Genomic DNA, 27,918 nt, shown 5'->3' with positions numbered 1-27,918 from the left:
GTTTACAATGTGTTAAAACATAACGTATCAAACAGCCTACTGGAGACATGCATCATATTTTTTGTTTTGTCGACTGCATGCATATTCAGGTTTCAGCAGTTCTCTGCTCAGCACACACAGTCCTGTGCTTCGGTTCTCGAGTCAAGAACTGGTTGTTGCAGTTCTTGAATCACCAGTAGGCTACAGAACCGATAACTGTTTCTTTTGGACACGTTCGATACGGAGAACTGATGAGCTGGAGATAGCCTACCGCGCGCGTGATAGCACCGTCTCTAAACAGAACTTTCTTTTGGCCAACTGATGATAGGCTACATGTCCTGTCATTAAAATGGGCCACATGGTTTCAGCTAAAATCGGCCATCATCTGTGTCACTCACACACACACACACACACACACACACACACACACACACACACACACACACACACACACACACACACACACACACACACACACACACACACACACACACACACACACACACACACACACACACACACACACACACACTATTTCCCTTTGCAGTTTGACTGGCCCATTTTACCTTAAACAACTGGCCCATTTTGAAACTGCTCATGCAAAAAAAGTTGGCACAGCTGATGTTTCAAGAAATGTAGGGCCCAAATAATTATATTTTATAACATAATTTCAACACAAAATTATCAAAAACAGTCATTATTAATCATAAAGAGACATGGAAAAGGCATATATGGTATTGTAGGCCTATTATTGTTCCAAACGATTTACCAAAAAGTGGCCCAATTTAGCTGATATCACCCCTACTTTTAACACAAATTATTCTGCAGGGCAGGTGTGCTGAATTTAAGTTGTACATCCCACTAATGTTTAGGATCTCAGTGTGATCTCACCCTAAATTGGCAATACAAATATTTTATATACATTTATTTTGACCTGCCACCATAACTGGCCGAGTATTTTAGGAGTAAGAACAATGAGACAAAGGTTGTGCATTGTAACTACTAGCCTAACTCAATTTAGATGACTTTGTAATCTGAAATTACGCATGAAATTACGTGAATAAATGCCATTTATTCCTTCTAAATTATAGGAATTACAAATTAATATTTGTAAATAATCCAATATTAATTAGTATATTTCAGTTTCACTATTAAGTAGCCTATTCACTACTCATTAGACAGGATAGGCTACTTGTTATTTAGGCTCTGTACAAGTCACTATTCAAATAGTTACTATATTCCAGTTTTCCTATATCAATATAAAAAAATAGACTTGAATGTGAAATAAATATGAATGGATATAAGGATGTAAAGCAGTATCAAGAATATCATATATTATCAGTGTCTATGGTGGTTATATGGCTCTGCAACAACAAAAATGTTTTACCAATAACAACAGAAAAGTTATCCCTGATGGGTCTGGGATAGCAAGCGGCAAAGCAATAGTGGAACTGAAAAAGGCAGTCACTAATGGAAGACTTACTAGTAATAAATAGACCCTATAATGAAAATATAAATACTAGTTAGTTTTAAGGAATAAATGTCAACTGTTTTTGAGGGAGATCACACGGATTTGGATGCATTATTGTATTCAAGGAAGCATGGCATTCTTTTCACTGAACTAGTCCATATACGGAGTGTAAGCTGATGATGCTTATAGCTGTCTTAATTTTGATGCACGTGGATGTTTTCTAGACAAACCCGACTTTGACGCTTGGCGTGGATGAATCTTTTTCGTTTATTATAAGCAGAAGCTTGCACCATTTCTGACTTGAAGAGGTACTGACATTAGCTAAAGCAGGTCAATCAGAGAGAGAGAGAGAGAGAGAGAGAGAGAGAGAGAGAGAGAGAGAGAGAGAGAGAGAGAGAGAGAGAGAGTGTGTGTGTGAGAGAGAGAGAGAGAGAGAGAGAGAGAGAGAGAGAGAGAGAGAGAGAGAGAGAGCTAACGCTAGAGCAGCTGCACTGCTAGCACTGCAGCCGAATGTGCTTTTATCGGCTTCCAAAGCCAAACTTCACTTATTATTGCCACTGAGGGAAATATTATGCATTCGATTCACATTTTTAAGCATTCGTAGCGCTATATGGCCAGTTGGGGGAGTTTGCATTAGTGCAGGACGGTGTTATTTGTTTCAGATCAGAGCAGTTGAGCTGAGTTAGCTTAGCTATAGCGAGCAGCCAGCGAACCCAAGTTCCTTCAAGCTCTTTTGCATTTCGCTGTCAAGATGCCTGCGATGTTAGAGAAGGGCACCACTGAAATATCGGGTAAAAGAAGGGGCAGACACTCTGTAAATAATCCGGCCAAAAGTTTTACTTCAAATGGGAACAGTAACAATTCATGGGAGGAAGGAAGTTCGGGTTCCTCAAGTGATGACGAGCATGGTAAGTCACGGTGATAGCCTCGGTCTCTCTTCACAAGTTCATGATGAATGTAATCAGTCCATCTCATCTGATATTTTGTCTCTCTCAAGGTGCGGGCGGGATGCGAGTTGGACTGCAGTATCAGGCAGTTGTTCCCGACTATGATCCTGGTTTGTGACTTTTGAGTGTTGTTAGAAGCTTCTTTGACAGCACAGGGTGGATAGCGTAATAGCCTCAAACACTATTCGTTGTTGGAATAGTTCGTCCGTTTAATGCCCTTCATCTTCAGCAACAATAATAATTTAAATATATGCCTCGTTGGCAACCTACAGTAAAAGTAGTCAGTTATAGTTCATAATATAACTGACTACTTGCTAAAACAAAACAAAAGATGATAGAAAAACTTTTGCTGGTTGATATTTGAAACTTGAGGTGAGGATAATGAGCACCTGATCGGTGTCATACTAAAGAGCGTTCATTAAAAAAAACCTTCTAATTCTAATTTCATTAAAATCATTTTTGATACATTTATTTTTGATACATTTCCCTTTTACCTGATTGTTAAAAGATTTGGCTCGGGTGTATTATAAGCTTTATAGGAAAAGGCACAACAAAAATTGCAATTAGTAGTAAAATTGATTTAGTTTCAAATCAAATTAGATGTATGTGTTCTTGTTTAATACACTAATTTCTCTCTTTTTTGTCATCAGAAGTAGCAAAGGCAAGCCAAGAGAGAGAAAATCTGGGAATGCTGGTGTGGTTTCCAAATCCTAGCATACCAGAGGCCAAATGTGAGTCATTTATGAGGATGTTAGTTGGCTGTATAAATAAAAGACCAGCATAAACTGTTTTTGTATGCAAACATTGGCATTCTTTCAGATTTGATCATGTTACCCAGTGTTATTATGATACTTAAGTGTGTAATTTGTTTTGATGAGGAATTGCTTTCTACTCACATAGCATAATACAGAGAGACATTTGTAGTGTGATTTCCACAAAAAAATGTGCATGCTTACAAATTTTTGGCCCGTTTAGCCCAACATGGGATAATTAGCCAACAGTTGAGTCTGGAGCGGGACAGTTTGTCCAACCAATGGAAGACAGTGCTGTGTTCAGATAGCCAATACATATTCAAAGAGGTTGTATAGTAGTATGTAGTATAATGCCAGACATCCCACCCTGCAAAAACTCATTTCCGGGAGATGCAGTACAACAGAATATTATATTATATTGTATTATTCATTCTTGTTATCCACTTAACACAAGTTTGTTCATTCAGCAGTATTCATGCTCCGAAAGTGACAGTTTAGTGTGACGAAATAATAGGAAATCCGAATGCAAACAGGTCACAAGAGAAGCATTTAAAACCCATGATAATGCCAAGTAAAACGGTAATGTGTCTTGGCTGGCCATTTGTTATCGAAAACACATCTCAATACCAGGTGGAAACAGGGATTATCTCTCGCTCGCTCAATTTCCATGATATTGTATATAATTTGTGGGTGTCAAGGACCTGCTATCAATATGCCCGAGACTCAAAGACCTTCAGGGAGAGGTGGTATGTCTGTAAATTTCTAAGTTTAAAGATAGTATGTGAGATGCATACATTTTGCATAGAATATTAGTAGTATGGTATTATACTATTCCTAAATTCTGTTCGGTGCCTCTAGTGACACAGAAATTCAACAATTCATCTTTAAATATCGGATTAAATCATTCACACAGTAGCGTTGATACATATTAGATATTTTTCTTTCAAAGCAATGAATTATATATTAAAAATGAATAATTATCTTTCAAGGGTTTTTAGTTTTATAGATTTGATCTAATTTTGATATATGTTCTGATGATTGTTTTTGTCCCTTTTTTGTTGCAGTGGATGAGTATATTGCAATAGCCAAAGAAAAACATGGGTACAATATGGAGCAGGTAAAATGGTTATGTTGACATTTTTGTAGGTACTATCAATAATTTACAATACCCTTTTGGTGTGTCTTATTGTAACTAGGGCTGGGTGGCATATCGAGTTAAGTGTTGGACGAAATGCTCCATTTTCATATCGTCAAATCGTCAGCCTGTGAGATCGGCGATAAAAGATATTATTGTGAGAGGGGCGGAGCTTACTTATTTGATTATTAACTTGATTATATACTCATTAATTTGCTTGTTTTATTGCTTCGTTTTATATACGAGAATCTTTTTCTATTTTGCTAGCAAAGGTGGAGTGTTAATAGGCTAAATCAGGTTATTTCCCGGTATAGTGAGGTAAAACATCCTAATCATTTTTGTATCTGACTCAGAGTATTTCAACATGTCAGTGGGAAATTTACGGACACACATTATCCTCTCATGCTGTTACAGATGCAGCATTTTGACTGTACTTCTGCACGAGATGAGAACACGTTTTAATAATTTCTTGGGTCAAGAAAGAATCAGAGTTTGCGATTTATGTCCTCCTAGTGCTCTCTCTGTCTCGATGCACTTCACATATGCGCACTTCAATAAGCCCAAAGAACGTGGGTTAATGTGTTTTAAATGCCGGGAGAAATCAGAGTAAGGTATAAAAATCTAGTCGATCGGTTTACTTAAACTTATGACTTGACTCCGATCAAGGAAAACGGGTTAATGCGTTTATTAAACATAATCGGGTTAAGAACGTGCATGTAAACACGTTCATTCCCTGAAAGTGAAAATAAAAACGGACTGAGCTTTCGGCATCTGTCATTGCATTAATGCTGCAATCTCTCAGAGACGACGATGGCGGTATAGCAACTATCTTAATTTACTGGCTTAATATTTTTCGTGGACCTACATTAATGACAGTGGAAAAATTAGAAGAGTATTTCTTGTTAAACAATTGTTTGAAGCTGCTTTTGTTTTTCACAGATGGCAGAGTTCGTGAACTAAAGACTGTTATTAGGCCTATATCATTTTAGTGATATTATTAATATTTAGTAATTGTATTGTTTTTAGTGTTATTAGTGTCATTAAACGTTTTGTTAATGTGCTATGGAAACAAAATACTGACGAACAACGATGCCGTTTTAATCTTGGATCTGTATAAGAATGATGCATCTGTTAAAACAAGCACTCTTGACAATTTGTGAATGGATCACCTTGCAATTCAATTTTGATGTGGGATGTAGTTTTTTAGTTTGTTTTAAAAACATTTTCTTCGAGGAGTCCTCATACGTGCGTGTCGGTGTTTTTCGCAAGTGTTAGGCTATGTGATGATGTCGTTATCAATTTAGGCAAGGCAAATGAATTGTTCCTAATATTAATTTAATAACAATACTAGCTTTATAATAATAATAATTTAATACATTAATGGAAAAACAATTATCGTATTGATATCGTCAAATGCATCTGCCTTCAGCGATATCTCTGACTATCCTCGATACACGATACTATCGTCTATCGGCACAGCCCTAACCGAGTTTGTACGATATATCTATATATATTTTTGAAACGATATGGAATGAAGCAATACCGTTTATATCGATAGTTTGATACGAGCACATCTGAAAAATAGTGGAGGACGCTGTGTGAGCTGCTGCAGTGAAAGTACAATTTGTCCTAAACATGACACAAGCTTATATTAAGCGCTTCATTATAACTGGTAAGATATAGTTAACAAGTTTAAAGCAGCTTGCCCTGTTAGATGCTCTGACAGATACGGTTGCTGACTGACAGATAAATACTTGCGCTGTTTAATGTGTTTGAGACGTGGTGCTTTCCTCAGTGTTTAACTTACATTTCACAGGTATATTCTCCATCTGTAAATGTTAGAAAGTCAAACAAATATGTCAGGAGAGGACGAGCCTCCTGCAAGTGAATCTCCGCTAAGATTCAAGCCTCCGTGACGGACGGAGCACAATAGAATAGTAGCGCAATAATTCTAAATAATATATACATATTGCTAAAATATTTGTTGTTGGAGACAAGAAATGTGCCATATGTGGAATTTAAATTATTTTTATGAAAGTGACCTTTATAATGGGGTAATCAAATGCAGTTTGTGCTTTTGTTTTTATTTTCATTTTTAGTTTAGCCTTTAGTTAATTTAAAAACAAAAGTATTATTTTTGTTTTTAGATTGTAATGTTAGAATGTAATGTGATTTTAACTACCTTTTTGCACATAGTATATTGCATAGCCTACATTACATTCACTATATTTGTTTCCATCCTTCAATATCAACATTGTTTGTAGGATATCATTGGGCAGGATGTGAAATACTAATAATTAAAAAAAAATACAGATTTTCTTTATACAAATAGAAAAACGTAGAAAGTACTAAGATGTATATCGTATATTGCCATTTCACCAAAAAAAAAAATACTGAGATGATTTTTTTGGCCATATCGCCCAGCCCAATTTGTAACTCATAAGATAAGGTAGAATATTCTATACTGCATTAGTTTTATGTTTCTTTTTTAACCGTCTTAAATGTCCGTGATTATGTGGCTTTCTGTTTTTAACAGGCATTGGGCATGCTGTTTTGGCACAAACACAACATTGAAAAATCTTTGGCAGATCTTCCCAACTTCACCCCTTTTCCAGATGAGTGGACAGTTGAAGACAAGGTGCTGTTTGAACAGGGTTTCAGCTTTCACGGAAAAACATTTCACCGCATCCAGCAGATGGTGAGTAAGATGGCTGAAATCTCACCATTAAAATAAAACATGCACTTGAGAGAATCAGCAGCTTCACAAATCAAAGTGATAATCAAACATGAGGCGCCTCAGAAATCCAGATTATTAACGGAATCAAGCCCTACATCCTAATGCTTAGGCTCAACTACAATTTAATCAATGTCAGCTTTGATCATGAATAATGATGCGTCAATATACTATGTCCAATGTTTCCATCGCTGTGGTGTTTGATTTGCAAACTGTATTTTTTTTTGTACCAGCTTCCAGACAAGTCAATTGCAAGCCTGGTTAGATTCTATTACTCATGGAAGAAAACGCGCAGCAAAACAAGTGTAATGGACCGCCATGCACGCAAACAGAAGAGAGATCGAGAGGAGAGGTCAGCATCAAGATATTAGTAGGATGTTTGCTGCCTCTTTTTGTGTTTGCTTTTTAAGAGTCTTGATCAAAGATTGTGCTGTCATGGAAAGCTAGCATGGTCTATTTTTAGAAAACAACATTGTCATTGTTGAAAAGGAAATGTCATATTTGAAACTTTTATTTATTTATTTTTCATGCAGTGATGATGGAGAAGAAAATGGTCGCAACTCTCCAGGGGATGCTGAAATTGAGCCAAATAAGGATGAAAAGAAAGAGGTAATATAAATTGACGTATTTCTGCGCATTATTATGCACAGATTTTCAGCAATAACGTCTTAGTTATGCATTAACATAATTAGATAACGGGTGTAAAACTCTGTAATTTACTTCAAATCACTTTTTTTTTTAAAGAGTATTGTGTTTTAGATTATTTTAACTTTTAGCAGTGCTGCTACACTTTACATATTGGACATCTATCTTTTTTTTAAAGGGAACGGCTGGACTTGAGAAACAAGAATCAAAACCTGCAGTTGTGCAAAAGGTGAAATTCTAAATATATATTTTAAATCTGCTGAACCTGTTTTGTTAATGTGCAACTCTAATTCTCTGTACATATATAAATCTACATCAATAAACATGTTTTAAATCAATCAAAGATTCAAATGGCTCTGTGTCTTTCCACAGCCAGTGAATATCGCAGAGAAATCTATGCATGTTAAGAAGGAGGTACAGGGGCTTGCTGGGAGGAACCTACATAGAGCGAAGAAGAAACCTCCTAAAGGAATGCATTTAATCTCCGATGATGTGACGGCAATGTCCAGCAGCGGCCCAGCCGCAGTTAGTGTTCTGAGACAGCTGGATATGGAGCTCGTCACCATAAAACGACAGGTTAGAGTTTCATTACTTCTCAGCAACATCACTTTGATCTCAGTGTTTATTTTTGAGACTTAAGGTTGAGCTAGAAGTAAATCTGACTGACAGTGATGCAGTTTAGTAGCATGTTATCGTTTAAAACTGAGAACTTTGAAAATGATGCAAATAACCCTTATCTCTTGTTACAGATTCAGAGCATTAAACAGCACAATAGTGCCCTCAGAGATAAGCTAGACACAGGTTTGGATGAGTTCAGGCCATCTGAGGTAACAATATTCACATCTTTAGAATTCTTTTCCACCAAACATATTTCATAGAGGGCCATATTTACCATTTTTAAGCATGAATGTTGTTCACAAAAAGATATAAATGTGCTTTGTTTTCCTCAGGCTAATCAGAAATTTAATACCCGCTGGACCACAGAAGAGCAGCTGCTTGCAGTACAAGGTAATTTTGGACACATTTCTCAAGTGGTTGTTGGATAAAGAATGATTATTTAAATGACAAGTTTTAAGCAGTGAATTCTGGTCAATCCTCTTTTCCCTTTGTCAGCTATAAGGAAGTACGGACGGGATTTCCAAGCCATTTCTGATGTGATCAGCAACAAGTCTGTGGTTCAAGTGAAAAATTTCTTTGTGAATTACCGGCGTCGTTTCAACCTGGACGAGGTCCTGCAGGAGTGGGAAGCTGAGCACGGCGTGGAGGGACGCAAGGGTATAGATGAAGAGAAGATGGAGGTGTCATCAGAAGAGGGGACCATCCCAGGACCTTCAGAAAACCAGACAGAGGTCAGTAGCTCTTCTACTCTCAATTTCCCATCAGTGCCTCTTAGTTAATGGGCTTTCCCACCAAAATTCTGCCTTAGATTCCAGTCAGGCTGAAAATTCTTGCTCTAATTTAAGGTTTTTCCTGCATCTGGTTTTGCCTCATTTTAGAATGATCATCAAATTATATTTTTTAGGAACATACAGCAGTGGAAACACAGAATCCCTCAGTTTCCTGAGTTCTCCAACAGCGGTCAGACAAGCTCAGATCAGTTGATGTCACAGCTGTGCATTAGAGGCATTAAGGCTTTAACAGCCTCGAGTGAAGCCTCTTCGTAATGGACATTCCTCCCCTCAGCCCTTCCAACTCTCACCCCCCTGCTGAACCCGGGACTCTATAACAGGTGCTACCGCATGGGAGCACAATCTTCACCAAGCTTGGAACTAGGACCATCGTTATAGTCACTGCCAACAGAAGTATAGTTTCTGTCTGGTGCTCCAGCAGTTCTCCGCAAATGGTAATTGGTCGGAATAAAACACTCATATACCCATCCCAATGTCACTGAACAATGAAATGTGGTCTTGAAAGATCTCTTGTCTGAAGGAGGTTAATGTCACTTGACCATCGCTTTTTCTTGATATATTCATAGGACTTAGATCTGGTCCAAATCCAACATCCCTTTCCAGTTACTTTTTTTATTACTGTAGCATATTATCTAGTTATATGATTTGTTATTTTGAACGTTTTTTTTTAAATTTTGTTTTTTAGCTAATGTCTGGTTGGAATTTTGAGCTATTTATTTGCATAAAATTGAATTATTAGAACTGCACTGTATATATAAAATGAAATTCCAGTGTGGTTGAAATTTAAAAAAATGTAATACCATTTTTATTATTCTTTTAAAAAAGAAATGAGATTAAAAATTGTTCAAGTGAATTGGTTTAGTATTAGGTCATTATGTGTGTATTATATATATATATACATACATGCATAAAATGTTTAATCATGGACCCTTGTACATGGTGTATTCGAAATGCATTTTTATCTCGAAAGGTTTCTTGGCCGAGGCTGATGACTGTAAGAACAGACAGCAAAGTGTTGTAATGGAATGAGGAGGTTTTTTTTTCTTTCTTTTTTCTTTCTTAGATTTTTAAAATCTTACTACAAACTGTGTTTTGCATGCATGAAAAGTCTCTTCATGCGAAGGTCAAGCTTTTCACCCTCTAATGGGTGTTTAAACGTATATGGATTGCCATGTGTAGTTAAGAATTTTAAAATATGGCAGCACATCTAAATTTCTATTATTCCATGCTTGATGTTTTTCAATATGTCCTTAATTATTATGTTGTTTGGAAATCAATGTTAGATGAGTTCATATTGTTTCTTTTGTATGTTCAATTGGAAATGGAATAAGTTATTTAACATACATGCGCACTCTCTTGTTTCGACCATCTTTTTCCCTTCTAATAACTGTAATGGTACCATACATGTGTGAACTCCTTTTAAACTTTTGTGTGCAGATATGTACATGGTTGGGGTGAAATTCGGTGTGTCTGTGTGGGAGCTAATGTGGTCATAAACTGTGGCCCATATATATTAAACCTAAGGGATTTATACAGTCAAATGCATTGAGTGTTATTCAACCCATGTACATCGCATTTGGTTATATTTAATCCATTATAAGTTATTAATCGTTAGTTATAATATGTGATAAGAAGCTTGGGCAAGACTATTGGTGGTTCACAACGGTAAAACATAGGAATTTGCAAAATGCTCTATATAATGTTGTAATAATAACTTTGATGTAATTAAAAGGATGAAACTTGCCTTGAATTTATAAGGATTTTGATAATTATAAACACGTGACTAATACAGTAGTCAGTAATACAGTAATCTAATACAGTAATGAAGGCAACAAACATTTTTGGGTTATTGGTGGGAAAAATAGCCTCATCCACATTGTGATTTTTGTAATTGGATTCTAGCCTAGGTTAGATTCTTTGTTATTAGATTCTAACTAACTTGACATGTCAGTAATTTTGAACAGTAATGTAACAAAAGCATTTTAAAGTTCATCAACTAGTAGAAACCATAGACTGTAAAAAAATAAAAAAATAGGTAGAAACACGTGGAAAGAGCCGTTGAAGTGAAAGCGATTGTATTACGGATTGGAATGAGCTCTGGCGCCACCCAGCGGCCGCACGCTACACCACAGCCTGTTCTTTTTCTATGGCGTCCTTTTACAACCAGCAACAATTTTTTTCATGACGGGGATTTCCTGAGGAAGTCAGACCAAGGGGGCTTTCCAGTTACTAGGCTCGATATCAACAGCACACTGCCACAGTGGCGGCTTCTCTACCTATTCGTGTACCTCAACCGAGACGTTTTTGGAACATTCCGATGTCAAAATGACCCGATTTGATCCTATGGCCGTTGTTGCCTGTTTGAGAAGCGAGGACGGAGCAGTGGCCGCGTAAATTTGGACGTTGTTGTCTCGGTGTGTCTGTCATATGAGTGGACCATCTGTGGCTCCATTCGTGAAATTCTTCAGAGAAACACGGTTGGATCATCGGACGAGATCGTTGATCAACTGATTCATGTAAGTGGATGGCTATTTCACAGATCCATATGTAAAATGACATGTAGCTCATGTTAGTGAAAGGTATCGTTAAGATTAGGCAAACCCAAAGTCTATGGGCTCACCTACAGTGATTAAAGTGTGTCCTTCTTTGATCGGAGATGTTCACCTGCTCTCTAACGTCTCCAGAACAAATTTGGGCTCCGATTCTTCAAGTTGTGAAACATATAAAGCTATCAATATGTTAACAGGTTAAGTCCTGTAACGTTACAGCTGTTTTCCAAATCCATGGTAGATGAAGATGATCTCACCTTTGCATATGTGTGTAGTGTAGCCTACTTTTTACTCTGCTTTTATTATGATCCTCAATGAGATGATTTTAAAGTTAAGGGTCTATAAATCCCACATACGTTTTGTATAGGCTTTATTGTATAGAAAGAGTGTATGGTCTATAAACTTGAGCCTATATAACATTCATACAGTGTGATTTTGTAAAAAGTTTTTTCCTGCTCTTTAATCTTCTGTGGTCTTATTCCTTGGGGGCAATACCTAACTTGCAAAATTCTTGCATGATTTAGGCCTGTACGCTACTGAGATGGAAAAAACCATGATGGCATACTGTATTCCACTGTTGGATGCAGTTTGTGAGACTGGGTGTACTGCTGTCTCACATATTAATCAGAAAATATATATTTTTTTAGCAGTATATGACTTTTATGAATTTAGTATACTGATGTTGATTTTTCACAACAAACAGTGTCAGGTAACCTATTTAGAACTGATCATAATAATTGTTGTATGTGTGCTTTTTTGCACAGTGTTAACTACCAAAAACAAAAGCTTCCAAACATAGAACGCAGTATTTCGATTCTAATAATAAGCGTAAAAATAGTGTCAACTAATAATAATAACCATCTGTACACCGCCGTTCAAATGTTTGGGGGTCGGTAAAATCTTTTAATGTTTTTGAAAGAAGTCTCTTGCACTCACCATGGCTGTAAATGTTTAAATTTTACAGTTTAAAATAACCGTATTATATTTGAATATATTTTACAAGCTTATGGCCAATCTGAATTTTCAGCAGCCATTACTCCAGTCTTCAGTGTCACATGATCCTTCAGAAATCATATGCTGATTTGGTGTTCAAAAAGGATTTCTTATTATCAATATTGAAAACAGTTGTGCTGCTTAATTTAACAGGTGAGTGATTTTTGTGGAAACCGTGAGACTTTTTTTATCAGGATTCTACAAAGGGGAAATTCAAAAGAACAGTTTTTATGTGAAATGGAAGTTTTTTCTAGCATTATAAATGTTTTTACTGTCACTTTTGATCAATTTAATACATCCTCGATGAATAAAAAGCATCAATTTCTTTCAGAAAAAAACTTGCCGACCCCAAACCTTTGAACACCGCTGTGTATACATTTAGATCTTGGTTTTAAATTTGTGTGTTAAGTTATATTTAATGCTAAAAACAAAGTAACTAGTATGTTGCGAGTTTGCCACAAGCTCTGGTTACGAATTGTGACTGTAAAATAATAATATTATTACCTTGAAGAATATATTGAATTTATCAATAAAAATTGAAAATCAGTATGAAAATCTAAAACAGTCCAACATGTGCTGCTGTGTGCAGATCAAAACCGAGACCGTTTGAATCCAGCTTAGTTTCACTCTCAGAATAACACAGTAAAGTGTTTTGATACACTACAGGGAACATGCATTTGGGGTTTGATTTCACCAAAAGTTGGAGCTGGCTCTTTTCTGAAAGCAGAAGGTGGCTGAGAAGATGACATAAGCCTTCTAAGACTTCTTCCTTTGCATTTTCACACAAAGCAACCCCATTACTTTTAACCCATCACACCTTCATCATATGTTCACATGATCTGAAATGGTGTTTTATTCCTGTAAATGACCTATAGTAGTCACACATGCCTTCCTCTAGTAAAAGGTCAGGCCAGAAAGAGGTGATATTCCCCTACTTAGTTCTCTTTCATTTTTGTTATGAGATCTCCTGCAGCGCAAATGCATTCAAAGAATCCGTATTACCTTTACTCTTCTCAGCTCTAAACTAACAGTCTGACATGTATTGTGTTACGCTTTTCACCTGCAGCTCTCTCTGGTATTATGTTCTTTATTACACGGATGCTTGCTTTACCATAGCATTTCTTAGTCTTGTCATTTTCGTTCTTGGTTTTATGTGGCGTGTTTTATTTTTAACAGTTTTATTACGTTAACTTTAAGTGCACTGATATTATGAGACATGATTTTGTCGTTTATCATGCTTTTTTGGGACACATCTATCTAAATTATAGCGTTAAAGGAATAGTTCACCTTTCCTCATTTACTCTTCATCATGTCATTCCAAATCTGAATGACTCCATAAAGTGCAAGGCTAAACGGTTCATTCATTGAAAGGAAAATAAAGCAACTTAAACATTCTCCTAAACATCTCTCTTTTCACCAAAAAAGGGCATGCCGGTTTGGAACAACATTTTTGAGTGATTTATCCCTTTAAAACTGTGAGTAGGTCACAATTTCATGTTGTTTAACTGTATTGTGCAACACATTTACTGTTTAATAGTTTAGGGTCAGTAAGATATTTAAAAAAATATATGAATTCTTTAATTCTACAAGGACTCATTAAATTGATCGAAAGTAGCAGTAAAGGCATTTGTGTTTTTACAAAGGGTTTCCATTTTAAATCAATTATGTTCTTTTGACATTTTTACTCATCAAGGAATCCTAAAAAATGGATCGGGGTTTCCACAAAAAATGCTAAACAGCACAACTATTTTTAACATTGAAAATATTTTAGAAAAACAAGTTTCTTGAGCACCAAATCAGCATATTAGAATGATTTCTGAAGGATCACGTGACACTGAAGGCTGGAGGAATGGCTGCTGAACATTTTAGAATATAACACAGAAATTTTACTTTATTTCACAATGTTAATCTTTTTACTGTACTTTTGATCAAATAAATGCAGCCTTGGTGAGAATAAGAGAGGCTACTTTCAAATGCATAAACAAAAATTACTCACCCCTAACTTTTGCGTGGAATATGGATTTTTGTTTATACAATTAAATAATAATAATTATTATATTTTTTTACATTTGGATAAGGTCACATAATTCCTTGAATAAACAATGGTTTATAGCTCTGCCCACCAACTGTGTGTGTGCGCGTGTGTGTTTGTGTGAATGGGTGTGTATGTGTATTGTCAGCAGTGACAGAGAGGGATGAGGCAGCAAATGGAAAAGCCCCTTAAATATTCCTGGAAATCCCTAGAGAACTGCACATTCTGGTCAGCTACCAGTACATGGATTTTTTCCATGTACTCTGTTGAATATTTATTTTGTTTGTTTGCATAGTTGAGCATTTTTTTGTTCTCTCAGAGTTTGTGGATTATTTCAGGGACAGTTTTATCCTCAGTTGTAGGTGGATTTATTTTTGACCTCAGCGTAGTGGTGGCGTGAGGCGAGAGATAAAGGCAGGGAAATACCTGTGCCTTAAGTGAAACAGAAACAAAATCAAGGTCAAGATCCACTAAGTTTTCCAACAAAACTGATTGGGAATATTCACTTTTGTTTTCATGGGTGACTCAGGGTTTTTTTTTTTCAGTCACAGTGTCTGTCCAGTAAGGATAGAACTGGAATAAGTTGAGCTATCGTTGTCATTTTACAAAAGGCATGTTGAGCCATGTAGTGTGTTTGTGAAACACCCATCACTAAGGCTGTAACGTGATGTTTACGTCAGATGGGATTTAACATTTCTTGCTGAGAGTGTGAATAATTTGGTGTGTGTGTGTGTAAGAGAGAGAGTGTGTGAGCATCACACAACGCTGTCCAAACATGGCTGTCAACTCCTCCCTAAAAGCTATTTATCTGGGCAAACCTTTAATCATTTGAAGAAAATGTGAGTGTTGTTTGCCTGTCTAAAAAGTGTTATAATAGTTATGTTGCTATGGTCTCTAGCATGTTCTGGTTGTTTGCTGGTAGAGCTGCTCTAATGGCAAAAATTACAATGATTATTTTGGTCAATATTGAGATAATGATTATCTACTCACTGACTTTGAAAACATCATACATTTATTGACCTTTAAAAAAACAAAATCCATGAACTTTAAATGTAATTAATATTTCTATTATATTTCAATGAAATAACTGAGGAACAAAGAAAAACATTGCATAGTTGTGTTTGGAGTCAATTGTTTTATTTGTGACTAACGCAATGAAACAAATCAAATTGTGCAGACATAATTTTTGGCCAGGCTGTCATACAAATAAATAATAAATGCATGCATAACCAAGAGAGAACCAACAAAATATTCATAACTGATTATGTTGTAGTCAATGTATGCGTTTTGCTTGCTTTTCTATCCTTTTAGTTTAATTTCCATATTTTGCCAGATAAATACCAGTACTGTTTTTTTCGTGTGTGTGTATACGTATGTAAATGTATATAAGTCATTAACGTCACACAGTTAGAAGATCTCAGAAGTCGAGAGTTTATCACACTTGAGCATCTACAATGGCTCAAGCACCTGTTACTCTGGAAGGTGGAAACTTCTATTCTTCTAACCCTTTAACCGGATTTTGCAAGCAGATAAAGCAAACCAGTTTCTCGCTAGTGAAGTTTTCATGGATGAGGATTGCAATCAAGGTGCAGTGACTTGCGGACTTACAATCCGTCATATTGATGCGCAAACAAATTGTTTATACGTGCGCTCTCGACGAACTGATAGCGCATTGTATTTATGCGCAGACACTTTTAAATATTCATGTTGTTTTCACACACATTCTGGGTAAAAAAAATTCTGTCATGTGTTTAGCAGTTTAGTAAATCTGAATGGATCTGTGTACTGTAGTAGGAATATAATGCAGTCAAGTCAAGGCGTTTATGTCCTGTTCGGTATCGCAACTTTAGTCTAAAATGTAGCTCTTTGCTGTTGCACTGACTGTACACATACTATACACTGTAAATTCAGAGAAGTTTTTTTTCTGTAATGTATTTTTTTGTGTGTGTGTGCATACATTTATTACTACATTTATTTGAAAAAGCTTGCCGAATATTTTTTTTTTTTAAGAATCACCCTTCAGAATCTGAAGTTTTACGATTACGATTAATTATTTGATTTATTGACAGCCCTATATGTATGCTCTACTAAACATTTGATTTACCTTATTTTTTATATATATCGCATTGATTAGTATTTTATGTACTGTAGGCCATCGGTTCCCAACAGGGGGGTCGCGGCCCACAAGGGGGCATCAGCGAGCTCTGTGGCGGGTCGCGTCATATTTTGAAAAGTTTTGAGTAATGAGCATTAAATAAAAGTCCTTAACTTTTTCCTGTTCAAATTTTATATAATGAGCGAGTTTATCATGAATCCATCAATCCGTATTTTTGTCTTATCCTGAACCACTATGGTACACCTATAATAAGTGTTTACATTGGAACTGTTTTATACTGGTTCGGATCGCTGCCTCTGCGGAGTAGCACAGAGTGTACACAGAGAGAAGTAGTTCCGGCTACAATGTTCTTCCAAAAGACGCATTATTCTGTTAATAAACGCAAGTTTATTATCGCTCGCTAAAGCGCCAAAAACTTAAAAAATAAAGCCTCACATTGATAAAGCCTCACAAATAACTTGCAAGTATTGAGGCCCCAGACAGCAGTCATTTAGTAATAGCCTATATTCTTTCTTTTTTTTACCTACACACCTGTGGGAATATTTTTGTTTTTGCATTTCAAATAGGGCCATTTCCTAGGCTTACATTTTAAAATTACAAAGGGCCTACTGATGTTTTTTTTATTGTGTTTTCAATATTATAGGCTATTATTTGTGCATAAACATATCTGGTTATAGTAAACATACCATTTGTTTGAAAAAAACATTTTGTCATCCTTGCTGCAAGCTTACAAGAGCGATAATATCATTAAATGTGAAGGGGGGTCCTAAAATATTTTCTTGGGAAAAAGGGGGTCTCAGACCAAAAAAGGTTGGGAACCACTGCTGTAGTCTCTCTCTCTCTCTCTCTCTCTCTCTCTCTCTCTCTCTCTCTCTCTCTCTCTCTCTCTCTCTCTCTCTCTCTCTCTCTCTCTCTCTCTCTCTCTCTCTCTCTCTCTCTATATATATATATACATATATTATATATATAATTTAGCCTATATAATATAATTTATATATATATTATATGTATATATATACACACACACTTTTGCTATATATATTATTATTATTTAAATTGGATTATAAAAGTTTGCTTGGTCTTTTACCGAGGGACAAAGAGAAGCGCAAAAAAAGAAAGAAGGCAGTGCCACTGTAAAGGAGAAACATGCTGAATTTATGCAAAAGAAATTTTGTGCATCATTGCAAAAAGGAAGATTTGTACATCTATGGATTTTTTCAACCATTTTGTTCACCAGGCATAAATCCTGAAGCTGATTGGTTAGAAAAATAGAAAATTTTGCAGAATGAGTTACATGCTGAAGTTTGCTACTTGATGCTAGTTTATTCAGATCCCTAACTGTGAATATGCCTTGGCAAACAACATCAATAATGTTTTGTCATCAAGAGCAGTTGTTTTTCGCTGGGTGCCAGGCCGAACTGTTTCGACTGATCTATGACTGAGCTTTAATTTCCCAAGTCAAAAGATCTATTTACGAGGTTTACTCGCATTCATAAAAATGCACCATAAATACTTTGAATTTCCCTTTGTGTCTTAAAGTCTCTGTACTGGAGAAGAGGCATGTGCGGTGGGGACCAGTCACTCTTGTGGAATAACTGTGGTGTCCTCTGCTTAAAGGAATTCTAGCAGTGTTCAGCAGCGGAGCCGGGACCTTCCTGCATGCATGGTTAATGTGTAGCTGGTTCATAGGGGAGATATTATTAGCGCTAGAGAGCTATGCCTGTTATGAAGGGATTTCCCAGCCTGAGAGCTGCCGGTCAGGAGCTGTTGATGTGGCAATGTAAGCACAATGGTAAAGCATCGCCTCAATGGCAGGCATTAGCAGATGAAAATGGAAGAGGAGATGACTAACTTTGATCTATCTAGCCTTGGCTGGAGACGTGAAACAGGCAGAGAAGCAGAAATCAAGCTGTTGTGATGTCAGACGGCGTTTAAGAGGTTAATGGGTCTGACGACACCCGCATCACTTACCCGTATAGTAAAGATGACTCAGTCACTGCTTACTTAGCTGTCATGTTTTTCATAAGCAATTATGAAATGACAATGCTGACATCATTTTATAAGAGTGTTTTGTGTGTGTCTCAGATTGGAAGATTCATAAATGGCCTACTACTTTGAATTATATTGTTTGATAAAAAAAAAATTTGATGATTATTTATAGAATAATAATTAATTGTATAATGATAATTGGGATGAAATTGGGATGTAACTGATTTTTTATTTACATTATATTCTTGATATTACTTGACTATCAACTTAACAGTATTGACCAGAATTGTTTTTTTGGTACAACCTAATTATAAAACAATAAAAACAAAAAAACAATGTACTGACCTGTATTTTTATGTACACTGCTATTTCAATGGAAGATTTTTTTTTAAACAAGTTTCTTATGCTCTCCAAGGCTGCATTTATTTGACCAAAAATGCTGTAAAAACTGTAATATTGTGGAATATTACAATTTAAAATAACTTTTATATATTTATATTTGTAAAATGTAATTTATTCCAGTCATGGCAAAGCTGAATTTTCAGCATCATCACTCCAGTCTTCAGTGTCACATTATTATAATATTTTGAATGGTGCAAAGAAACTTTTATTATTATCAATGTTGAAAACAGTTTTGCTGATTAATATTTTTATGAAAATAGTGATCTTTTTTCTAATGTATATACTGTTAATTTTGATCAGTTTCATGCATCCTCGCTGAATAAAAGTATTCATTTATAAAAAAAATTAAAAAAAACTCTACTGACCCCAAACGTTAGTGTTGTTTATATTCCTGCCTTTCCTCCAACCCAGCTCATACATTTCTCTCCCTTTCACCCATATATATATATATATATATATATATATATATATATATATATATATATATATATATATATATATATATATATATAATTTTTTTAAGTTAATTTACATTTGTCTGCAATGCCAGCGTTTGAAATGTCCCCAGCTAATGTGATGAACTACAGTGATGGTTCTTCTAGGACACCTGTATGAGCTTCATTTGTTTGCAGATGTCACTTGGCTTGATATATTGTTGACATTCTAAGTGCTTCTTAAGTGTCCAAATGCTTTTGGGGGTCCAAATGCCTCAGGTAGTCGCACCTTAAATCCATCAAACTCTTCTGAATCAATAAGATCGGAACAGTGTTCCCACTAAATGCTTAACAGCACTTGTGTACTTGAACAATGGAAGCGAGGCGGCCACAAATTGGTGATTCACTAGGGCTTCTGGACCCAATCAGACAACAGCCTATTCCGTTTTAGTTTCAATAATGTTTCCCAGACAATACAGAATTCCTGACAGCTTCAATCTGGACAAGAAAAGAATTTAATGTGCCAAAGATGATAGTAGACTATAATTTTTTGCCTGTTCGGATACGTAGTAGTAAATCTGTTTTCAGATTTATTGTGAACTTATTGTGAACTTTTATGTAACTAAGAAATTCAGCATTTCAATTTTTCATGTACATGTCATAGGTGTAGAGTTCGACACTAATCTGTTTGTTTCTCTTCAGGTCATGTCCGCAGGGCGTAATGTGGAACAGCAGATTGCCCTGCAGCAGCGTCCGCCATCTCTTGCTATGTCCTCCATGGCCCAGCGGCCCAGGCCCGAGCCGGGCTTCTTGCCCCTGCATGGAGGCTTCAGGGACCGTTTTGTCATGACACCTGAGCCCAAGTATTGCTGTGAGGCCTGCAGGCTAGTGCTCTGTATACCTCGGCAAACTGAGTGCGGACATCGCTTCTGCGAGAGCTGCATCACAGACCTGCTCAGGTGAGGGTTCATTAGTGAGGTTTATACGAACGCTCTGCTGTAATAATAAGAAAGCTATCACAAGCTAAAGAAAAATCCAAGCAATTTCAGATCATTAATTTCCAACATATTCCTATTCAGATAGTGTCCGTATATTCTTTATTTGAATTGCATTTACACCTTCCATTTCAGTGTGTCTCGGACGATATAGATAGCACTTACCTGCACAAAATGGAAAATGCCATTTTTTTTTGCATTGGAGTTTGTTTTACCGAAACATTACCGTTAGTTATTCTAGATGTGTGATGATGTGTTATTTAAAGTGTTTTAAATAGGCAGAGAGGACGTTGTGTGATTTATTGAGAGAAAAACAAGATATTGTAAGTGTAGTTCAGTGGAATGATTTTGAGAGGTAATGTGACAAATCAGATGCCAAAATTGCAAGGTTATTTTCACATAGTGTGGGCAGAATACATCCCTTACCTCCAAATGTTATTTCTGTAATTCAGATCACACCACAATGTTTATTGGGTGCATTTACACTTGGCTTTTACTATGGATAAAGTAATGTTGGATTGTGATCCAATCATACTGAAAATGCACGTTAATGCCAGGTGTCAGTGTTGCTAGATATGGTCTGAATCTTAATCAGGGGATCTCCACCAGAAAACTTCCAAGATAACAAATGATTTAAAATAAGACAAAAATCAAGATATTTCTTATTTTAGTGAACCCCCCTCAACAACTTGTTTTTTTTCTTTGAAGAACTATGGTTTCTATTGTCTTGAAAAACCTGAATAGATGAGGTAACCTTATTTTTAAGGTTTGCAAGTCATATAGATTAATACAATTATAAAACTAAATTTTTTAAAGTTATGCTCTAGTTGTATGTGTATATATATATATATATATATATATATTTATATATAAACAAATAGTTCTTATCCTTAATCTTATCCAGTAAATCACAAACAACTGGAAAGTCATGGGACGAATATCGTTGTGGAAAATGGGGGGCTAAATAATCTTGGGGTATTCACAGCATTTTTATTTCTGAGTGTAGGTCATTTGACTACGGATACAATTTGCTTACAGTTGGATGTAACACTTTTTTTTCAGTAAGCCTAACCCAGTGTGTCCAGCTGATCTAGAACCACTCTTTGAAGATAAGGTAAGAAAGTGAAGCCAAAACCCACGAGGACACACCCACTCCAATACATATTAAATCTCACTCTCACAGCTCCAAGTGAAAGTGATTTGGGCCATATAACAGGCAGCATTCAAAATATCTCTTATACAGGCCATGTAACGGATGTCTGTTTGTTTTTCATTTGATGGCAGATATTCCGGGATGTTTGCTGCAATAGGGAAATTATGGCTCTGAAGGTCTACTGCCGAAGTGAGAAAAATGGATGTAAAGAACAAATGAGTTTACAGCGGGTCACGGTAAGTCATATGATTCTTAGACACAATAGTCTACATATTGTATGGTAAATTCCTCCCGACTAGAACCTGCCTCGAGCGCAGAGAAATGTGAGCCTAGACTTTTTATAAGTGCGAGAATGGGGAGTCTAGTTTTATTTATAATTTTTAAGTGCCATGAAAGGTATGTTTATGTAGAGACTTTTAGGCAAAGTTAGGCCACAGAATTCAAATTGGTCTCTCTCTTTTAAACAGGACCACTTGGAAGTTTGTCCGTACTATGAGGTGCCGTGCCCCTTGGGAAAATGTAAGGAGAAGATGATGAGGAAAGACATGCCTGAGCATTTGAGCCGCAAATGCAAACACAGAGAGATCACCTGTGAATTCTGCAATCACAAGATGGCCCTCACTGAGTTACAGGTAACGCACATTGCCCAAAATCCCCCAGTTCCCATAAAAAGGACCCGAAATCTAATGGAAAGTACTTAGAAATTCATGAGATCTTTTTTCAGTTGTCATTGAGTTTTTTTCCTGGATTGGAATTAGTGGACATCTCAGTTCCTCTATGAGAAGTATTCCCCTTGTGTTCTGTCATTAATGTCCCATGACCTTTTAAGTTTCACATTTGTACAAGGAACTCAGGGGAATCTCCCGTTATGTTGACTGTCATTTAGAGAATGATTGATGTGAATTTTCACTTCAAGAATGCTTTCTGTTTTTCCGCCTGGTTAATCCTGTCATTATTACTCCACTTAAATCATGAGCATCTTGAATCTTGAAAAGTGTGCAGCACACAGTATATATTTTTAGCACATTTCAGTCTAACAGTCGTCTCTCTTTACAGAAACACAAAGAAACAGTCTGTCCTGCATTTCCTGTAGCATGCCCTAATCACTGCTCGTTTTCTTCCATTCTAAGAAGTGAGGTAGGCTTGGAGTGCACTGAGCATTACTTTTGATTTGCTAACATTGTGTGTGTGTGTGTGTGTCTGTGTGTGTCTGTGTGTGTTTGTTTTTAAAAGCATGAAAAATTATGGTAACATTTTACAGTGAGGTCTCAATTGTTAACATTAGTTAATGCATAACTAACATGAACTAATAATGAACTAATAATAAACAATAATTTTTTATAGCCTTTGTTAATGCTAGTTCATGAAAATGTTTATATTCATGTTAGTTCCAAGTGCATTAACTAAAGTTAACAAATACAACATTTCATCTTAGTAAATGTTGAGATTAACGTTAGCTGAGAGGAAACAATGTTTGTTAGACATTAACAAATGTTAATGTTGTTAACAAATGAAACCTTATTGTAATGCTATCAAAATGATTTGAGTTGTAAATGAAGGGTGAAGGCAGATGAATTGTGATGTATTTACAAAATGAATTTGTCTCTTATAGCTGTCCAGTCACCAGCATGACTGTCCAAAGGCCCAGGTGACCTGCTCCTTCATTCGCTACGGTTGCGCCTATAAGGTGACTTTCAGGCTCTGTTACTTGACCAGATATTGATATTAAATGACATTCGAAATGTTCTAACACTAGCAGTACTGTAGTACTTCAATTTTGATGATAACTTAATTTGCTTCGAAATGCAAAGTGTGTGTGTGTGTGAGAGAGAGAGAATATATCAAATTACATTTTACAATTTGACAGTTTTAACAGTTTTAAACAGTTTAAATTTGTACATTAACATAGTAACAAAATATCGAATAAACTAAGAATTGAATATGAAGTATATTATTGTTGTTATTATGTTGTTATAGTCATCGTTTATATCTGAAATTGTTGTAGTTTTTTTTCTTTGCAGTCTAGACTAATAATATGGTTGTAATGATTTTAAAGGGGCTGAATCAAGAGATGAGAGAACATGAGTCCAGTTTTGCATCTGAGCACCTGAGAATGATGACAGTCAGGAACACCACACTAGAGGCCAAGGTATAACAATCAACATATATATATATATATATATATATATATATATGTGTGTATATATACACACACACATTTATAGTTAGTGTTATCAGAAATCTTTTAATAACATCAGTTTCCGGTGTGAAAATGAATATGCTTTTTCCTGTTCATATTTCCATCATTCATGCATATACACTAATTAATCTCTCTGTGTAGGTCGAGGACATTAAGAGTGAGCTGATGGAGCGCTATAAAGTTCTGCCCAGCCTCAGCAGTCGTCTTGCGGAGGTAGAAAAGCAGTATGAGGAAATGAGAGAAAAGAACAGGCAGTTGGAGCAGAAGCTAGTCAGCATGCAGGTGAGAGCCGTTACCAAGTGGTTTTATTTTCTTTTGAGTCATTTGGTGAAGATAAAAATAACTTCTACTTTGTATAAAGTGAGGCAAGTCTGCTTTACTGTGCAATACCTCTGTCTGACACATGCTTTTATAATTCAGTGCCTTTGCTTTATAACATGTCTTCTACAGTCGGCTCAAAGTCTGAGACCACACTGACAATATGGGATTCAAAATGTAATTTAAACCTTTGAAATAATTAAAGTTTAGGATATTGAACAATTAAAGAAACATTACAAATAAGCAGTGTTGGGGGTAACTTATTACAAGTAACTTGAGTTACGTAATCAGATTACTTTTTCAAGTAACTAGTAAAGTAACGCATTACTTTTTCAATTTACAACAAAATATCTGAGTTACTTTTTCAAATAAGTAACGCTAGTTACTTTTTCACATTTATTGACTGACAGCTCTCCTGTCCCCATGTTGAGAGAAATAAAGTGAGGTGTTGTGTGCATTTGCATTGAACATGCATTTACTCATCTCACTTGCACAAAAACATTCAGTATTCCTCAAAATGAATAAAAACAGTCAAATGCAATCTCAGAATTTTGTGCAAAAGTTTTATAATTAACTATGTTAAATTACACAAATATACTTTATGTATTTAATCTCACTTTATTAACCAGTGTCTTTGCTGCTGACCTACAATGATCTAATTCAACCATACTAATAAGCAAAAATGACTTTAGATTAGGTGTTGAACTTCCTTCTCCTGTATCCTATTGTTATTTAATCAAGAACAGCAGCAGCTGAAAGGTTTGTTTGAGCGGCGCCCTCTACTGTACAGTAGTAAATATGCATTTCCTTCAGCCTGAGGCTTATTCATTTAACTTTTGATGTGAAAGGGCCTTAACCATTGGCAAAAATAGATTGTTTTAGCTGTTATTAAAAAACAAACAAACAAGCCCATGCAGGTGAGAAAAAGTAACGCAAAAGTAATGTAACGCATTACGTTCCATAAAAAGTAACTAAGTAACGTACTTAGTTACTTTTTTGGGGAGTAACGCAATATTGTAGTGCATTACTTTTAAAAGTAACTTTCCCCAACACTACAAATAAGAAACATTTAAGATTTCTATGTCAATAATGAAATTAGTGAATATATGACATTTATAAAAAATTAACTGTTTTTAAGATTGATAATTACAATAAATATTTTAGTATATTCGATTGATTTCATGTGATCACGTGATACTGAAAACTGCTGAAATTTCAGCTTTGCCGTCACAGGAATAAATTAAATTTTAAAATTAAAATGGAAACGTTTTATTTTAAATTATTATAACATTTCACAATATTACTACAACCCTTAACTTTTGAATGGTAGTGTATGTACTATACAATTTATTCAATATGTATACATTGCAGTTACGTTATTATTGTTATTTTAATGTGCAGAATAAGCACATTAAGATTTGACTTTTTCCCCTAACTTCTAATAAAAATATCTTAAGGAAATGACGGCTATGACATTAGAACCTGTGATGAAAACCCCCTTTTTTAAACCGTTCTCTATATGTGTAGATGCTGATGAGCGCTCACTCCGAGAAACTGCTTGAGGTTGAGATGGAGCTGCGGGAGCTTCGTCCACTGCGAGCTATGAGGGATGAGGTGGAGGCTCTGAGAGGGTCCGTGGAGAGCATGCGTTCAGTTGTATCTTCTCTCGACTCGGGTCGTGTTGGTTCCAGTTCTGGTTCTCACACCCTGGGTAAGAATGCCTCAATATATATGCCTCGATTTTTTTATCACAATATATTGTACAACATCAATGATTTCAGTTAACACTTTTCGATACTGTCATCAGGCTCCTTAGAGCAGCAGCTCTCACGTCACGATGACATGATGAGTGTCCATGACATCCGGCTGGCGGAGATGGACCTGAAGCTGCAGGTGCTAGAGACGGCCAGCTTCAATGGTACCCTCATTTGGAAGATCCGTGACTACAAAAGGCGGAAACAGGAAGCCGTGGCCTCCAAAACCCTCTCGCTCTACAGCCAGCCCTTCTACACTGGCTATTTCGGCTACAAGATGTGTGCACGCGTTTATCTCAATGGGGATGGAATGGGTAAAGGCACACATCTCTCGCTCTTCTTCGTGGTCATGCGCGGGGAATATGACGCCTTGCTGCCTTGGCCATTTAAACAGAAAGTAACATTAATGCTAATGGACCAGGGGCCGGCACGGAAACACTTAGGTGATGCCTTCAAACCGGACCCCAGTAGCAGTAGCTTTCGCCGGCCCACTGGTGAAATGAACATCGCCTCAGGCTGTCCGCTCTTCGTGGCTCAGACTGTCCTGGAGAACGGAACCTACATCAAAGACGATACCATCTTCATCAAAGTGACTGTAGACACCTCTGACCTCCCGGACCCTTGAATCTTGCGTCTTCATTGGGTTCAGCTAATATCGAGTCACGCAGCCCTCCCAGCCAAGACTTCGCTTGAGAGAGGAAGAACCCAGGACAGGTTTGGATTTATAACAATCCGAGGCGTCAGCTTGTGCTCGTGCGTTGGTGCGCTCTTCGGGGAAACAACAGTGCCTTGCTGGACCTTTAGTTACAGCCTTTAAGAGGAGGTTTGAGCAAGTGAAATCTCCCATGTCAACCACATATAAGATGAAGTGAAGAGTAATACGTCAACTCTAATCAAGCAAGAGAATGTTAATGTCTCTGGATCCACAAGACAAGGAGAAATGTTAGCGAATTATGTGTTGGTTGACTAACATCCAGCCCAAAGTGAAACAAAAAGCTGTTTACACTCGTCAGTTGTGTTAGCCTTCAGTGAGTTTGAATGCATTTGAGGCTAAAAGTCATCTCTCAAATTTGTTTTTAAGTCTGCAAGGTAACCCTTCATGTTTGGTAATCATGACAAGTTTAGTATTTGGTGTTTTTTTGGTGGTTATGTATAATATGCAAATAAGTACTTGAGCTGACATCTGTTGTGTTGTGGTGGTGTTTTGAGAACAGTTAATATGGAGAAGAGTTTTGTGACTAGAATGTCTTGTTGGTGAGGGCAGAAGTGGACGTGTTTCTGTGTAGTAGATATAAAGGACTTGACTATGGAGCATTCATGAAGGACTACATTGGCACTAAACAGTGAACCTGCAAGGGTTCCATTGTCAAAAAGCAAAACCTCAGTTTTTATGCATGTAAAACCTATTCTTACATGACTTAACCTTCCCTGCGTTTACCACTTTGACACATTATTTTTTGTAATGTTCTAATTATTAGATGCTATGCATCAGAATCTATTGTCTTTTGTGTTTTGTATTTTATTTTTTAAAACAGTCTGAAATAATGCCTTTATGCCTCCAGCCATGCTGCCAGAGACGCATACAATAATCCAGATCATTTTTCATGGTAGGGATGGTTTTTGCACAAGTATTGTTTGAATGTGTAATATTTGTATAAATATATCAATATAAAATTGTTGAAAAACATTCTGAATTCTGTTGTTATGGATGTGTCAAGCTGATATACAAGAGAACTGAAACTTACCTGACTATTTTTTTAATCAGGCAAATCTCTTGCTAAAAAAGTGTTTTTCTTCTAAACTGATACATGAAGTCTTACAATTGGTGTAGTTAGTGAGTTGCAATCATTGAGTTGAAAGCTCAAACAAAAGTTTCAATGGAGATACTGGTACAATAAAAATTGTATAAAT

At 36.3% G+C, this 27,918-nt stretch overlaps 2 protein-coding genes across 3 annotated transcripts; both read left to right on the top strand.

The window, feature by feature from the left end:
- Positions 1–1,432: 1,432 nt before the first annotated feature.
- On the top strand, positions 1,433–10,613 carry rcor1 (REST corepressor 1). 2 transcript variants are annotated; one of them, XM_077239754.1, is made up of 14 exons: positions 1,433–1,856; positions 1,922–2,358; positions 2,448–2,507; positions 3,048–3,128; positions 4,214–4,266; positions 6,821–6,982; positions 7,252–7,370; positions 7,552–7,627; positions 7,842–7,892; positions 8,036–8,239; positions 8,413–8,490; positions 8,614–8,671; positions 8,777–9,012; positions 9,186–10,613. In XM_077239754.1, the coding sequence occupies exons 2-14, from the start codon at positions 2,202–2,204 to the stop codon at positions 9,225–9,227; spliced, it is 1,377 nt and encodes a 458-aa protein (XP_077095869.1). In that variant the 5' UTR covers positions 1,433–1,856; positions 1,922–2,201; the 3' UTR covers positions 9,228–10,613. The 2 variants fall into 2 exon arrangements, with proteins under 2 accessions (XP_077095869.1, XP_077095868.1); XM_077239753.1 differs by lacking the exon at positions 1,433–1,856 and having other exon boundaries at positions 1,861–2,358.
- Positions 10,614–11,195: 582 nt separating this feature from the next.
- On the top strand, positions 11,196–27,694 carry traf3 (TNF receptor-associated factor 3). Its single transcript, XM_077239752.1, has 11 exons — positions 11,196–11,588; positions 20,290–20,546; positions 21,645–21,696; positions 21,867–21,971; positions 22,203–22,367; positions 22,792–22,872; positions 23,348–23,422; positions 23,792–23,884; positions 24,077–24,217; positions 25,781–25,964; positions 26,061–27,694. Exons 2-11 carry the CDS (start codon positions 20,293–20,295, stop codon positions 26,630–26,632), a joined length of 1,722 nt encoding a protein of 573 aa, XP_077095867.1. The 5' UTR covers positions 11,196–11,588; positions 20,290–20,292; the 3' UTR covers positions 26,633–27,694.
- Positions 27,695–27,918: the final 224 nt, after the last annotated feature.

Source organism: Siphateles boraxobius, unplaced genomic scaffold (genome assembly GCF_051911475.1).
Source record: "Siphateles boraxobius isolate OS27281-9 unplaced genomic scaffold, OSU_SipBor_1 22, whole genome shotgun sequence".
NCBI classification, from domain to species: Eukaryota; Metazoa; Chordata; class Actinopteri; order Cypriniformes; family Leuciscidae; genus Siphateles; species Siphateles boraxobius.
This window is presented reverse-complemented; position numbering and strand designations above follow the sequence as displayed.